The following is a 17531-nucleotide window of genomic DNA, read 5'->3' on the forward strand; positions in this document are numbered from 1 at the left end:
CTCCACAGGACTGAAAGAAGCTGCAGAGGGTTGTAAATTTAGTCAGCTCCATCTTGGGTACTGGCCTACAAAGTACCCAGGACATCTTCAAGAAGCTGTGTCTCAGAAAGGCAGCATTCATTATTTAGGATGTCCAACACCCAGGGCACGCCCTTTCTCATTGTTACCATCAGGCAGGAGGTACAGAAGCCTGAAGGTGCACACTTAGCAACTCAGGAACAGCTTCTTCCCCTCTGCCATCCAATTCCTAAATGGACATTGAACCCTTGGACACTACCTCACTTTTTTAATATATATAGTATTTCTGTTTTTTTGCATGTTTTTAATCTATTCAATATATGTGTACTGTATAAAGTATATTTAATTAGATTTATTATTTATCATTAATATTTTTTTCTTCTATATTATGTATTGCATTGAACTGCTGCTGCTAAGTTAACAAATTTCACATCACATGCCGGTGATAATGAAACTGATTCTGATTCTGGTGAATTTGTGGAATTTGTCATCACAGGCCAGGTTGATGGATTAGTAGGTTCGTGATTGGTCACAGCATCAAAGGCTACGGGGAGACGGTCAGGGAGTGGGGCTGAGGAGGGGGGGAAATCAGGCATGATTGAACAGTGGAGCAGACTCGATGGGCCAATAGCCTAATTCTGCTCCTATGTCTTATGTATTTTTAAACACTTATTTTACACTTAAGTTTAACAGTACAACCGAGTATGATTCAACTGAATACTGTACCTCCAATTTTTCACTGAATTCCTCAGAGTAAGGTATAAACCTGCTGTCCAAGTCCCCCTTGTAAAACCATGTGCATCGTCTCACTTCAGTTGGCTCCTCTTCCCAGTACACAGCATAGCGCAAGCGATCGTATAGATAGACATCATAGCGACCACCATCCGTTGACACAACTACATTTTCAGGGTCTGGTTGTACTACAAGTTTAAACCAAATTAAATTGTTTTAGATTTCGTGGCACGAATTAACAAAAACAATAAGGAACGAAGAATGTTTAACATCACATGCAATTTAGACAAAGATATTAGCAAAGGCTGTTTGTCAAAGTTCATTATTGAGTATTTGTCCTGTACTTCAAATTTGTAATAGGGTTAGCAAATAAAACCAAAACTGAAAATGAAAAGTTAATCATTATCAGAATGTGGACTTCACTGCCAAGGCTGAGATTTATTGGCTACCCCTAATTACATATAAAAGTTTGGCTATAAGCTGCCTTATCAAGTGGTAATTCACTGCCACAGAAGCCATTGGAGGTTGTCATTGGGAATACTTAAAGCAGAGGTTTATAGGTTCTTGATTAGTCAGAACATCAAAAGTTACAGGGAGGAGAATTCTATCAGTGATTTGGCATCCAATTAAATAGCCCAATCTCACTGAACAGAAGGAAACTTAGTGGAGGGAGGTACTTGAATGCACTCAGTCACAAAAGAACAAGTTGACTCCCATCAGCACTTAAAAAACAAATGGCTCAGTGGAACATAGCATACTTCAAAATAAATTTCCACCCAAGATGTTCACAGATATTTAAATATTTAGAACTACTTTTTCAAATATTCACTGAAGAAATAGAGAATTAGTGGAATGGAAAGGTCTGTCAATAGATCCATATTTGACAAGAGTAATAGACAGCACAGTGAAAGGCTCTTCGATCCATCTAGTCCATGTCGAACCTTTATACTGTCTAGTCCCATTGACCCAAATCTGCACAATAACCTCTGTATTCCATATTTTACTTGAAATAATTATATTTAAAAAGCAAACAACTGGCATATAAAATGGATTTCAAAACAAAACATAAAATTACTACTTATACTGAATACCTAAATGAAACTGTTTTTAAATTACTCTCATTAATGATTCTAAATTCAAATTGAGTTTAGAATGACAAGACAGAAAGAAAAACTTCAAACAAACTTCTACGTACCAGAGTTATAAATTTCCTCCAAGTTCAATGTGTTTAGAAAGCTGAATGGCATCCAGATTGGTTTCCCCTCTACCATCTTACAGTAGAACCAGTGTGGACGTACTGGCTCATAAATGTTATACGGAGGACTCAGCAAAGGCTGTAAAGCTGTGGAGATAGGGTTAGGAGGAGGGACTGTTGATACAGTTTGCCCCAAAGGTGCCTAGAGGGAAAAAAAAACATATATGGTAGTTCTGAAAGGACTGTGTAGACAAAAATATATATTTTTTCAAATAGTGAAGACATGACCTCTCCATGTTACAGAATAAGTTCCAGATACCCAACTGACTTGCTGGGACTTATTTTGATTTACCGAATGCTCTGTCCTCTAACACTGGCAACAGGCTTGGGAAAATTTATCCAGGATGATCGCAGATGAGGAAGCTGCATCCACAACCAATCTAGTACCAGCTAATGCTTTGAGTGGCTCATCTCGTCCCAGTTTGATCAACAACACCCAAAGTACGTACAGAGCAAGAGCACTGTCCATTATTAAGGACCTCCAGCACCCAGGGCATGCCCCTTTCATCAGGTAGGAGGTACGGGAGCCTGAAGGCACACACTCAGCGATTCAGGAACAGCTTTTTCCCCTCTGCCATCCAATTCCTAAATGGACATTGAATCTTTGGACACGACCTCACTTTTTAAAAAAAAAATATATAGTATTTCTGTTTTTGCATGTTTTTTAAAAATCTATTCAATATTCATAATTGATCTTGTTTATTTATTATTATTTTCTCTCTGCTAGATTATGTATTGCATTGAACTGCTGCTGCTAAGTTAACAAATTTCACATCACATGCCAGTGATAATAAACCTGATTCTGAATTGGTAGCAAAAGGTAATGAGAGATAATATGGAAGTTTTGAGCTCCTTATGATCAAACAAAACAGCAATAAATAGTTATCATTGTGACTAAGAACTGGCAGAAAGGGCCTGAGTAGGACAGAGACAAGAATGGTTCCATTATCCAATAATGGAGCAGGAATAGCTTGGACCACTTTCAAATGGAGAAAGCGAGTGTAGGTGGATGCAAAATTGTTTGAAGCAAGAACAAGTTTCACTAGGCAAAGGGAAAAGTGTGGGACGAGGCAGTTTAGACCTGTTCAAATAAGAAGTGAACAGCCCTCAAACCACCTGGTGCAGGATGGATGGATGGATAGGATCAGACATCCAGAGTGATTAAGGATGGTTTGCAGGCCACTACTCAACTGGACATTTGTTTTTCCTCATTTTTCCCTATATCTAAAGGATCCTTGACCCCAAACCTCAATCATTCTTCTTTCCACTGATGCAGCTTGACCTGCTGAATATTTCTGGCTTTTCTTTTTCCCAGATTTCCAGCACCTGTAGGTTTTTATTCCAATGGCAAACAGGGTTAATTTGATGAGGTCTCAAAGCAGAATAATTATTAGTCCCCCAAATCTATTATGGCAGCAATCATTAGAAAGGGCAAGAGAAGCTGACCCCCACTGAAGAAAGATGCTGAGACTATGTATATAAACCTAAAATGATGTCTATGGCAGAATTTAATTCACAACCAAGTTAAATTAGTTAGTTCCTTCCATCTGTAGTGGAACTAATGTGTTCTTGTGCATCTGCAGTATATGGGGTGGGGGAGGGGGGGATGGAGGGGAAGCCTGATGAACTTTAAAATGTCACATACTTAATATTTATCACATTTACATCTATGACTGAAGAATACAAAACCAAAGCATTGAATGCTTTAAAATTCAAAACAAAACCAGAAAGATTCAGCAGTATCTACGGAGAGAGAAACTGGGATTAGTATTTCAGGTTAATGCCAGACCAGACTGAAATGGTCGGGGGGTCAGGGTTAGAGGCGAGAGATGGGCCGGTTTGGTTCGCAGCTCTGCAGGGTTTGCTTGTTTCTCTGCTGGATTGAGGCTCTGACCTGCAACTAGTGGACTTCTGGATTGGCAGCAATGATGCCTGGTGTTTTAAACTTCAGTTCCAAATGCTGTTTGCTTGCTTTTATTGTTTACACAATGTGTTTTATTCCTTTCTCTGCACACTGGGTGTTTGACAATCTTCATTTACTTTAATAGGCTCTTTGTTTTGTGGCTGCCAGTAAGGAGGTGGAATTCAAGATTGCATGAAGTATACACACTTTGATAATAAAATGTACTCTGAACTTCACACACAAGAGAAAAATCTGCAGATGCTGGACTCTGCCGAAGGGTCCTGGCCCAAAACATCAACTGCACTCTTTTCCATAGATGCTGCCTGGCCTGCTGGGTTCCTCCAGCATTTTGCATGTGGTATTTTGAACTTCATCAGGATTGCGAATTGTCAAGAATTTCACATGCAGTTAAAGGAAGAGTGCAGGGAAGAAGCAGGAGTGAAGAGGGAAAACAATAGGAAAGGTCGATGATTGACAGGAAAGGAGGGATTAACTGGGGTTGATAGTTCAAAGTGGAATATGATAAACTGGTAACAGGACCAGCAATTCTATTAACTAGAAGTTCACTAACCAGACAGACATGTTTGAAATTTTATTGGAATTGTTATAACAGCAAAGATTCATCACATTAGCAAGATAGAGAACTAAAGTGCCAAGCCACAGGAAACTAAAGGCCGATTTATACTTGTGCATACTGGCTACGCTGCAGCCTACACCAGAGCCCTGATTTTCACTTCTGTGTCGTTCTACGCCGTAGCGAGTATGCGTTGGTGTGTGGGGTTGGTGGTGGGGTTTCCATGCCACTGTCTTGAGTTTCTTCGTGAGAGACATGGACGAGGAAATGTATTTCAAACATTTTCACATGTCAGCAGGTAGATTTGATGATTTGGTTCATCTATTTCGCATCAGTGTGCAGACATGGCGGAGAAGCAGCAACCAGAAATGCATAGGAGGAAATGCGATGCTACCAAGCGGGCCAATCACAGTTGTTGCAGTCTGTGTCGCCACGACGCGCGAGTTACTTTTCTGGGGAGATGCACGTCATCCAATGGCGTAGGGTACAGCGTCGATGCGACACACAAGTATAAATCAGCCTTAAGGGTCACCTGAACCAGACAGACCACTTTCCAGAAAGAGGGTGAAAGAGATGGCTGAAGAGATGGCAGGTGCATTGGTCATGATCTTTCAAGAATTTTATTTATTCATTTACAGGATGTGGGCATTGCCAGCTCAGCCAGCATTTATCGCCCATCCCTAGTTGCCCTTGAGAAGGTGGAGATAAGCTGCCTTCTTGAATCGCTGCAGTCCTGAAGGTGTCGTTAGGAATCACTTGATTCTAGCATAGTCCTAGAGGACTAGAAAATTGTAGAAAAACATAGAAACATAGAAAATAGGTGCAGGAGTACGCCATTCGGCCCTTCGAGCCTGCACCACCATTCAGTATGCTCAGGGCTGATCATCCAACTCAGAACCCTGTACCTGCTTTCTCTCCATACCCCTGATCCCTTTAGCCACAAGGGCTATATCTAACTCCCTCTTAAATATAGCCAATGAACTGGCCTCAACTGTTTCCTGTGGCAGAGAATTCCACAGATTCACCACTCTCTGTGTGAAGAAGTTTTTCCTCACCTCGGTCCTAAAAGGCTTCCCCTTTATCCTTAAACTGTGACCCCTCATTCTGGACTTCCCCAACATCGAAAACAATCTTCTTGCATCTAGCCTGTCAAATCCCTTTAGAATTTTATACGTTTCAATAAGATCCCCCCCTCAATCATCTAAATTCCAGCAAGTATAAGCCTAGTCAATCCAGTCTTTCTTCACATTAAAAGTTCCTCCCATCCCAGGAATCAATCTGGTGAACCTTCTTTGTACTCCCTCTATGGCAAGAATGTCTTTCCTTAGATTAGGGGACCAAAACTGCACACAATACTCTAAGTGCGGTCTCACCAAGGCCTTGTACAACTGCAGTAGAACCTCCTTGCTCCTGTACTCGAATCCTTTTGCTATGAATGCCAACATACCATTTGCCTTTTTCACCGCCTGCTGTACCTGCATGCTCACTTTCAATGACTGGTGTACAATGACACCCAGGTCTCGTTGCACCTCCCCTTTTCCTAATCGGCCACCATTCAGATAATAATCTGTTTTCCTGTTCTTGCAACCAACGTGGATAACCTTGCATTTATCCACATTAAATTACATCTGCCATGAATTTGCCCACTCACCTAACCTATCCAAGTCACCCTGCATTCTCTTAGCATCCTCCTCACAGCTAACACCGCCGCCCAGCTTCGTGTCATCCGCAAACTTGGGAGATGCTGCATTCAATTCCCTCGTCTAAATCATTAATATATATTGTAAACAACTGGGGTCCCAGCACTGAGCCTTGCGGTACCTCACTAGTCACTGCCTGCTATTCTAAAAAGGTCCCGTTTACTCCCACTCTGTTTCCTGTCTGCCAACCAATTCTCTATCCACATCAATACCATACCCCCAATACCGTGTGCTTTAAGTTTGCACACTAATCTCCTGTGTGGGACCTTGTCAAAAGCCTTTTGAAAATCCAAATATACCACATCCACTGGCTCTCCCCTATCCACTCTACTAGTTACATCTTCAAAAAATTCAGTAAGATTCGTCAGACATGATTTTCCTTTCACAAATCCATGCTGACTTTGTCTGATGATTTCACCACTTTCCAAATGTGCTGTTATCACATCTTTGATAACCAGCTCTAGCATTTTCCCCACCACCGATGTCAGACTCACCGGTCTATAATTCCCCAGTTTTTCTCTCCCTCCTTTTTTAAAAAGTGAGTAAATGTCACTCCATATTTTAAGAAGGGATGAAGGCAAAAGGAAGTTATAGGCCAGTTAGCCTAACCTCAGTGGTTGGGAAAGTGTTGGAGTCTTATTAAGGATGAGGTTTCGGGGCACTTGGAAACTAATGATAAAATAAATCAAAATCAGCATGGTTTCTGTAAAGGGAAATCTTATCTGACAAATTTGTTAGAGTTCTTCAAGTTAGTAACAAGCAGGATGGACAAAGGAGAGGCAGTGGATTTTCAGAAGGCATTTGATAAGGTGCAACTCATGAGGTTGTTTAACAAGATAAAATCCTATGGTGTTACAGGAAAGATACAGGCATGGATAGAAGAATGGCTGAGAGGCAGGAGGCAGCGAGTGGGAATAAAGGAGGCTTTTTCTGGTTGGCTGCCAGTAACTAGTATGTTCCTTAGAGGTTCAGTATTGGGAGTGCTACTTTTCATTGCCTGTCAGTGACTTAGATAGTGGAATTGATGGCTTGTGGCAAAGTTTGCAGATGATAGGAAGATAGGGAGAGGGGCAGGTAATGCTGAGGAAGCTATATGATTGCAGCAGGACTTAGACAAATTGTAAGAATGGGCAAAAAAGTGGCTGATGGAATACAGTGTTGGGAAATGTATGATAATGCATTTTGGTACAGGAACAATAGTGTGGACTAATAGCTCAATGGCAGACGCAATTTCAATGGATCTCCACACGGCTTTAGACCACCTAGAAAACACAAACACCTGTGTCAGGATGCTGTTCATCAACTATAGCTCAGCATTTAATACCATCATTCCCACAATCCTGATTGAGAAGTTGCAGAACCTGGGCCCCTGTACCTCCCTCTGCAATTGGATCCTCGACTTCCTAACTGGAAGACCTCAGTTTGTGCAGATTGGTGATTACCCCACTGCTCTACTCTCTGTATACACATGACCGTGTGGCTCGGTATACCTCAAGTACCATTTACAAATTTGCTGATGATACAACTATTGTTAATAGATTCTCAGGTGGTGACAAGAAGTCATACAGGAGTGAGATATGCCAGCTAGTGGAGTGGTGCTCCAGCAACAACCAAGCACTCAACATCAGTAAGACGAAAGAGCTGATTGTGGACTTCAGGAAGGGTAAGACGAAGGAGCACATACCAATCCTCATAGAAGGATCAGAAGCTGAACGAGTGAGCAGCTTGAAGTTCCTCGGTGTCACAATCTCTGGGGATCTAACCTGGTCCCAACATATCGAAGTAGTCATAAAGAAGGCAAGACAGCAGCTATACTTTATTTGAAGAGATTTGGCATGTCAACAAATACACTCAAAAACTTTTATAATTGTACTGTGGAGAGCATTCTGACAGGCTGCATCACTGTCTGATATGGAGGGGCTACTGCACAGGACCAAAAGGAGCTGCAGCATGTTGTAAATCTAGTCAGCTCCATCTTGGGCACCAGCTTACAAAGTACCCAGGACATCTTTAGGGAGCAGAGTCTCAGAAAGGCAGCATCCATTAATAAGGACCTCCAGCACCCAGGCCATGCCATCAGGTAGGAGGTACAGAAGCCTGAAAGCACACACTCAGCGATTCAGGAACAGCTTCTTCCCCTCTACCATCCGATTAGTAAATGGGACGTTGAAGCTTTGGACACTACCTCACTTTTTTTTTTAAAGTACAGTATTTCTGCTTTTGCACATCTTTTAAAATCTATTCAATATATGTAATTGATTTACTTGTTTATTTATTATGTTTATTTTATTTATTATTTATTTTTTCTCTCTCTGCTAAATTATGTATTACATTGAACTTCTGCTGCTAAGTTAACAAATCTCATGTCACATGCTGGTGATAATAAGCCTGATTCCGATTCTAAATGGAGAGAAAATTCAAAAATCAATGGTGCAAAGTGACTTGGGAGTCCTTGTGCAAGACTCCCAGAAGGTTAATTCACAGGTTGAGTCTGTGGTAAAGGTGGCAAATGCAACGTTGGTATTTATTTCAAGGGGAATAGAACATAAAAACAAAAAGATAATGCTGAGACTTTATAAGACATTGGTCAGGCTGCACTTGAGAGTCAACAGTTTTGAGCCCCTTATCTCAAAAAGGATGTATGGCCATTGGTGAGAGTCCAAAGGAGGTTCATGAGGATGATTCTGTGAATGAAGGGTTTAACGGATGAGGAACTTTTGGCAGTTTTGGGCCTGTACTCACTGGAATTTAGAAGAATGTGCGGGGATCTCATTGAAACCTACAGAACGTTGAAAGGACTAGATAAGATAGATGTGGAGAGGATGATTCCTCTGGTGGGGGTATCCAGAACTAGGGGGACAGCCTCAAAATTGATGGGCGACCTATTAGAACAGAAGTAAGCAGGATTTTTTTTAAAGCCAAAGAGTGGTGAATCTGTAGAATGCTCTGCCACAGACTACAGTGGAGGCCAAGTCTGCAAGTATTCTTAAAGCAGAAATTGATATTCCTGGTAGGTCAGTCAGGGCATTAAAGGATATGGTGAGAGGGCAGGTGTATGGGGTTGAATGGGATCTGGAATTGAGCCATGATGAAATGGCAGAGCAAACTTGATGGGTTGAATGGCCTAATTCTGCTCCTATGTCTTGTGGACCTAAGGACCAATACTCACATGGGCAAGCCCGTGTTTGAGGTGGATTTCAAGCAACATCTGGAAGGTGGTGTGTGCTTTCACGCAAACCGTGGGTCCAGTGTGTGAGTTAAAGAGAACTTTGAAATGAGCATCAACTTATGTGCACATTTGGAGTGGGTTAACTGTAATGGGTCCTTTCTCTTTTTTCCTTTTCATTTTCCTATTAACTGTTCGACAAAGCTGAAATTTGTAAAAATATTCTTTATAATTGTATGCAATGTATGATTTGTTATTTCTTACTGATGGTTAATTACATGGGGGCAGTAGTTACACAACATTTGCTCAGATTGGGTGTGGGTGATTGAAACATCCTGGCTCTACTGGCCTGGTGGGAACCTAGATGTGCAGAGTTTGACAAAGGTGGTTTTCTCACTGCTGAGTCCTGTGGCTGTTATTGAGATGTAGCTCTAGAGATGCCCGGTAACGAAGAGTTTCAAAGGTTAAGTACACCATATCCAAAATTCCAAAATTTGAATACGTTTGAAAACTGAATTTTTTTGAGCACTGACATGACATCACAAATGGAAAATCCAACAAGCCGCTGGGAAAGTTCCCGGGTGACCTCACGTATGTAGTGAAGAGAAGTTAATGAAAAATAGAAAAACACTGGAAAAAAATGAAGATGTTGATTGTGTACTGAAAGAATAAATTCATCATCGGAGTGGATGCATGCTGCTTAATGATATGCTGATTATGAAACAAGCAAATATCTTACAGGGCAAACTAGAAATTGAAGGTAATCATAAATATTCAGCAGGCTGGTTGTAGAAATCTAAGAAAACAATGGTATTGATTTTAAAGATTAATTATTTTTTTAAAGTTAAAGCATCTGCCGGTCATGAAGCAGCAGAGAAATTCATTAATGAGTTTGAAAAGATCATCACTGATGAAAATCTAACACCAGAACAAGTCTACAATGCTGACTGATTTTATACCTTACATAAAACCTAAAAAGGTCAAATACAAATACAGTGTACTATAACCTTTTTAATCAAAACATAGCATATGGTGGAACTGAAAGCCTGCTGTGTTCAACAGCTGATTCAGGTAGTCTCCCAATGCAGCTCTGCTGCCTGTTACCCTGCACACAGTATATTTTCACTGTTTCAGCTGCTACCGTCTGGCAAACAGCACCGTAGCATTAAGGCCAGGACCAACAGGCTCCAGGACAGCTTCTTTCACCAGGCCATCAGATTTATTAATACATATTGATCTGATTGTGTATCTGACTGTACATACATGTATTCAATTTTAGTGTTTGGAAAATATCCTCTCATATTTTCCCTCTTTATTGCACGTACATTGCGACGGCAACACAACATAAAGTTCCCTTGGATGCAAGGAACAATAAATACAAATATTAACGCTATGTAAAAAATGTTACTATTAAATTCATATATGTGGACAACTGTAAGACAAAGACCGCTAACCGGTAGCATAGTGGTTGCCAACCTGTTGATCGCGATCGACAGGTTGATCTTTGAGACTTTCCCAGTAGATCCCGAAAAGAAATGAAAAATAAATACACAAATACTGTTGAGAGATTGTTTCTAGGTTGCAGGGTTTTAGTTCCGTTCCTGCTGCCCAGTGCACATGCGTGTAGCTCCCCCGCCACACACTACAGTGTACTTCAGTGGTCCCCAACCACTGGGCCGCAAGGAAATGATATGAGTCAGCTGCACCTTTCCTCATTCCGTCACGCCCACTGTTGAACGTGAACGCACACGAGGTCATTACCCACGCGAGGTCATCAGTCGCTTAAACGCAGTGATACCCTCGCGCCAGGGATCACTGGTTGGCCTTAAGTAACCGGCCGCCTCGCACGGCCGGCGAGAAGTGCCGTTGCTACTGGGCTGGAGCGCGGATAGATGGGCGCCGCCTCTGAACCTGTTTAGCACACTGAACATTCGTGGGGAACCTGGTGCTAAAATATTCGCAGATGACTTAATTTGGGCTCAGGGTTCCGTAAGTATCAGAGCAACTACCTCGCTGCAATCTAATGAAAGTCATCCCTCGAGCCAAATCTTTGTCGGCTGATAGATCCTACAAGGGGGGACGGGCGCGCACCCTGTCGCACTCCTCCTCGCTCACACAGTCGCTCTCTGGACTGCAACCGCCGCGGTCCCGGCATGGGAAAAGCCGCATCTGACCGAGGCGTCTGGCGGCGGGCGGGCCCGGAGGCTGTCTAATGAGGCAATGAAGCACTCAAAACTGCTTCTGTACCTTGAGTCCAAGCACCCCGCACTTAAAGACAAACCTGCTGAATTTTTTCAGTGGAAAAAAACGTGAGCAAGCAGAACAGCAGCTAGGTGCTGAGAGCCACGAAAACTAAATTGAGGAATAGACTGGACATTAGGAACCTGCTTTGAGTATCGCTATATTCCGGTCGCAATTAACACCCACTCCCCCCACCCCCCGCCGTCCGCAAGAATATTGTCAATATTAAACCGGTCCGCAGTGCAAAAAAAGGGCGGTAACCCCTGGTGTTCATACATTATTTCTACTTCCAGGTTGCAGGGCTTTACTTCCGGTCTTTTCTGCCCCAGTGCGCATGTGTGTAAATAATCGATTTGGGGTCGATCTTGCCTTTCACTAAGGCCGAGGTAATGGGTCTTGGGCTTAAAAAGTTTGGTGACCACTATGGCAGCACATAAATTCAGTGTCAGAAATGACGACACTGAATTAATGTGCTACCCAGCTATCTCCTTATATTTTCCAACATCTGAAATCCAAGACATTTACTGCCCCAAGGATTTTGGATAAGGGGTACTCAACCTGCATTCAAAAAGAGCTCAAGGCTTGACAATGATTACAAACTGTATTGGGAATCATCATACAAATTATTCTTTTATTCTAAGCAGTCTCAATAAAGAGAACGAATGAACATCAGAACTCATCTTACCTGTGGTGAAGAGATCGGTGGTGTCTGGTAAAGATGATTAGTTGGTGTGGCAGACTGGAAGGGAGGCATAGGTTGCTGACCTGGGCTTTGGCTATACTGTAGCTGTTGGGGGGGAAGGTAAGGACTTGCACGACTACTCTGCGACATTTGGCGATAAGGATTATAATTCTGCTGGGTCTGAGGAGGAGAGGCAGCTGGGAAAGCTGTTGAGGCAGAAAGTCCAGGCTGATTATTCTGGTAGGTTGTATTAATGTACTGAGAGACTGGAGGTGTCACGAAGCCAGCTTGAGAATGTGTGCTCTGAAATGCAAAGGGATCTTGCGCAGAATGTGCTGAGGAAGCTACAGGTACTTCAGCTGGGGCTTTTGAGCTTGAAACCGTCCTTGCAGGCGGTGCTGTTGTTGTACGAGGATGGTGTCCAATATTTGCAAAAGGATCATTGTTAGTTACAGCCTGGGAAAAATAGTTGAAGGCAGGTGGATGGCTCATAGAAGCGGATGTCTGACCCACGAAACTGTCCTCCTCACCAACATCTGTTGATTCATCTGTTGGAAAACACAAAACAATAAACATTCTTAACTCTTTATGTAGCAAAGAGAACAACTATCTTCTTTTGCAAATGGGTTGTTTGTCATCCTCGTTCGATTTATTTATTTAGCGATACAGCCCTTACAGCCCTTCGAGTCACACCTCCAAGTAATCCCCAACAACACTGATTTAACCCTAACCCAATCATGGGATAATTTACAGTGACCAACTAATCTACCCGGTATGTCTTTAGACTGTGGGAGGAAACCATGGAGGACCTGGAGAAAACCCATGCATTTTATGAGGAGAACGCACAGAGTCTCCTTACAGAGGCCGCTGGAATTGAACTCTGAACTTCAATGTCCCGAGCTGTAATAGCGTCACCCTAACTGCTATGTTACCATGATGCCCTTTTGCACATTGTTCTTTGCTTCTGTGTAGATTTTCATTGATTCTATTGTGTTTCTTTGTATTTACTCTGAATGCTTGCAAGAAAATGAATCTCAGTATAGTATATGGTGATATACATATATATAAAATATATTTTGATAATAAAGTTACTTCAAACTTGATCTGTTGCTTCTGAACAAAAATCACTTTCCAATAAAACAAGTCATCCTGAAAATACAGCTTTAGTCATAACTAATGCACATTAATTTACAATAATAATGGATTTAATAAAACTAATGCAATGTCATAGCTTGTATTTTTTAAATATTTATTTACTTAGCAACACTGTGCGGAGTAGACCCGTCCAGCACTTTGAGCCATACCATCCCAGCAATCCCCAGTAAACCTGATTACCCTTAACCCAAACTTGGGACAATTCACAATGACCAATTAACCTACCTGATACAGCTTTGGACTGTGGGAGGAAACTGAAGCACCTAGGGAAACCCCACATATTCCATGGGGAAGGTGTACAGAGACTCCTTACAGAATAGCACCGGAATTGAAATCCGAACCCCGGAATGCTCCAAGGTGTAATGGAACCATGCTAACCACTATGCTACTGTGGCATCCAAATATATTGATTTCAAATTTGGGGATGCTGATTGGGTAGGTTCATGAAGCAAACTGGAGCCTAGCAATTAAAAAAAACATGGAAAACCTCCACTTTGTAGCGACATTAACATCACCAAATGTTGAATGCTAGTATAAGAAATGCAAAGATAGAAGCTGGAGAAATTATGGAGCAAAGAATAAAGAGGAAAGCTTTGAGATGCGAAAAGGGAAGAGAATCACACACACACACACACACACACACACTCACTCACTCAATGCTGGAGGAACTCAGCAGGCCAGGTAGCATCTATGAAAACAGTACAGTTGATGTTTTTGGCTAAGACCCTTCAAGCAGGACTGGAGAAAAAAATCTGAGGAGCAGATTTAAAAGTTGGGAGAGAGGGGAGAGAGAAACACAAGGTAATAGGTGAAACCCAGAGGGGGAAGGGGGAAGTAAAGAGCGAGGAAGTTGATTGGTGAAAGAGATACAGGGCTGGAAAAGGGGGAGTCTGATAGAAGAGGACAAAAGACCCTCAACCGCATCTCTTCCATTTCATGGATATCTGCTCTCGCCCCATCTTCCCGCACCCTACCAGGGATAGGGTTCCTCATGACCTCACCTACCACCACACCAGCCTCGCGTCCAGCATATAATTCTCCGTAACTTCCACCATCTCCAATAGGATCCCACCACTAAGCACATCTTTCCCTCCTCGCATCCCCACTTTCTGCTTTCTGTAGGGATCACTCCCTATGTGACTCCCTTGTCCATTCGTCCATCCCCACTGATCTCCCTTTTGGCATTTATCCTTGCAAGTGGAACAAGTGCTACACCTCCTTCACCACCATTCAGGACCCCAAACAGTCCATCTAGGTAAGGTCTGTTGGGGTCATTTACTCTGTCTGGTGCTCCTGACCTGACATAGATTGGAAGACCTCTTTGCTGAGCGCCTACGCTCCATCTGCCAGAAAAAGTGGGATTTCCCAGTGGCCACCCATTTTAATTCCACTTCCCATTCCCATTCCAATACATCTATCCATGGTCTCCTCCACTGCCGTGATGAGGTCACACTTAAGTTGGAGGAACGACACCTTGTATTCAGTCTGCATAGCCTCCAACCTGATGGCATGAACATCAATTTCTTGAACTTCTGGTAATGACCCCATCCCTCCTTCACCATTTCACTATTCCCCACTCCCTTTTCCTTCTCTTACCTTATCTCTTTGCCGGCTCATCAGCTCCCTCTGGTACTCCTCCCCCTTTTCTTTCTTCCATGGCCTTCTGTCCTCTTCTATCAGACTCCCCTTTCCCCATTCTTCTACATCTTTCACCAATCAACTTTCCAGCTCTTTATTTCATCCCTTCCCCTTCACCTATCACCTTGTGTTTCTCCCTCCCCTCGCTCCACCTTTTAAATCTACTCCTCAGCTTTTTTTCACCAGTCCTGCCGAAGGGTCTCAGTCTGAAACGTCAACTGTACTGTTTGCAATAGATGCTGCCCAGCCTGCTGAATTCCTCCAGGTGTGTGTGTCTGTGTGTGTGTACACGCACGCACGCACGCGCGTGCTTGGATTTCCAGCATCTGCAGATTCTCTCGTTTGTAAGAGAATAATACATAACGGAATTGACAACAGTACAAGGCTTTGATAAATGAATTCTCATGTTAACAGTGCTCATTGCTCCCGTTCTCACTAATACATGACACACCTCCTGAAAGGGAAAAAGACAAACTTAAACACACCAGCCAGATCCTAATAAGCAAAGCTCTGTAGTACTTCGACAGTTTTTCTGCTGTTAAAACTCTTTGAATGTTCATGAATCTCATTGATGCTCACATGTTCAAAAATAAATCAACTTTAAATACAATCTTGGCATGATAAATGTTTTTTTTTAACTGTTAGTAATATGATCATTTTTGGGGATTTCTGAATCACTTAAAGTAATTAAACACCTTATGATGTCAACTCAGTTCAACAAATGTACATAACCTGGAACATGCCATGCCATTCTTTCTCCCACGGCCATTCTATTCATTCAATGAGATTTTCAGGAAGATGCTGTTTCCCGCTTGGCATTGCTGCCTGCTGCACCTCCAACAGTGTCCTTCGGTCAGCATCCAGGGACCACCACTCATTGATGTTTCACTCCCTTAGCCCTGGTACATCTTCTGGTGGTGGAGCAGTGACAGGAATGTCTCTCTGCCACCACCCTGCAGCTTTCAATGGAGCTAGTCAGCCCCCCCAATTTCTGTCTTTACTCCTCAGCCACAGCCAAAAGCTGCCCTTTTCTCCCTCTTCAGCCACCTCTGGCGAACCTCCTGAGCCTCGCTCCAGTCACTGCCATATCATGGAGTAACTTTATCAGAGTGCTTTCAAAACCCTGGCATCCCACCTTCACAGGGTAGATGACGGCCCACAAGTCAAGCTTCCATACACTCAGCTGCCAGGCCGGAGTACTTCAGCCTCTTCCGCTCATGGGCAGCCTCCACTCCTTCCTCCCATGGGACGGTTAACTCAATGAGGAGGACTTTCTTGGCAGCCATGGACTATAGTACTATGTCTGGGTGGAGATGTGTTGGTGATTTCTTTGGGGAAATTGCAACTGTCTGCCGAGATTTGCCTTCATGTTCCACTCCTTGCCTGTGGAGAGGAGTCCTAAGGGAGCTCTTAGGCGGGTGCATCAGCCATCTTACCAGCCTTAACAAATGGGATGATTTGTTGTCCCACCGGGGAAAGGCTGCTTCTCGCATCCTGCCTTCAGGTCTCCAAGATCTCTGCCATCTTCTTTAGGACCTGCTTGCACTGCCATTTGTAGCACCCCTGGGACAGCGCACTCTTTCATCCAGCAAGGATGTGCTGGAGGTTGGCATTGGTGGTATCACACAGGGGGCAGCTATTTTCACCGCTGAACCACTATTGAAGATTTCAGGGGCAGGGCAAGGTGTCAAAAGTTCTCCTGATGAAGAAGCTGAGTCTGAATAAATAGTTATTAAACCTACACTGTTTAACCTGGCACTTTGTAAGTGACAGTTTTCCCCCAAAAAGCTGTCCTTCTATCCCTGGACTTCAGAAAGAACCAAAGACTGGAGCACAATCACACTGAGCACCTCTCAGGATGTTTGCATCTTTCCAGAGAACTGTTCTACATTGTCAGTCATAAAAATATCATGCAACGATGCAAAACTAAATTCTTTATGATACAACCTCAGAAGAAATCCCTAGCATTGCTTGAAACATTCCCAAATGCACGAGCAACCATTGCCAAAGAGCCACCTCACTGAATACTTATGTTAGAGATACAAAAGCTTGTTTATTTTTAAAGGTTGTTCTATGAGAAACAGATTTATCAGCACAATATATTTTTTGCTGTAATAAAATTTCATCAATCATCCACACATAGCTTTTCCCCTACAGCTTGTGATTGTTTCATCAGATTTAAGGGTTGCCTCCATCAGCATTTTGTTCAGTTTACAATGGCATGCGCACTCTCCTTACATCTAATCTATTTACCACTGTCACATGATTTCAGAAACAATATATTATTCTATGGCAGGGATCCCTACCATTAACTGAGGGGTCCATGGACCCCAGGCTGGGAACGCCTGTTACGGCATCCAGTAATGAAGCATTTAAATGACAAATGTGTTGATTCCTGCAGAAATACACAATCAAATTAGAGGTACGAGCTGATAACATTCAGGGAGCAGAATCAATAGGTAGATAT

General features: G+C 42.7%; 1 protein-coding gene across 2 annotated transcripts in view; it reads right to left on the reverse strand.

Moving 5' to 3' along the window:
- Positions 1 to 17531, reverse strand: part of sec23ip (SEC23 interacting protein) — a 135382-nt gene that overhangs the window by 107195 nt on the left and 10656 nt on the right. For both annotated transcript variants that reach the window (XM_073027705.1, XM_073027704.1), the window contains exons 2-4: positions 12275 to 12819; positions 1946 to 2147; positions 745 to 938 (exon numbers count right to left, since the gene is read on the reverse strand). In XM_073027705.1, the coding sequence (XP_072883806.1) occupies positions 745 to 938; positions 1946 to 2147; positions 12275 to 12819 (941 nt within the window). The remainder of the gene's footprint in view (positions 1 to 744; positions 939 to 1945; positions 2148 to 12274; positions 12820 to 17531) is intronic.

This window comes from Hemitrygon akajei, chromosome 23, assembly GCF_048418815.1.
Source record: "Hemitrygon akajei chromosome 23, sHemAka1.3, whole genome shotgun sequence".
Taxonomy (NCBI): domain Eukaryota; kingdom Metazoa; phylum Chordata; class Chondrichthyes; order Myliobatiformes; family Dasyatidae; genus Hemitrygon; species Hemitrygon akajei.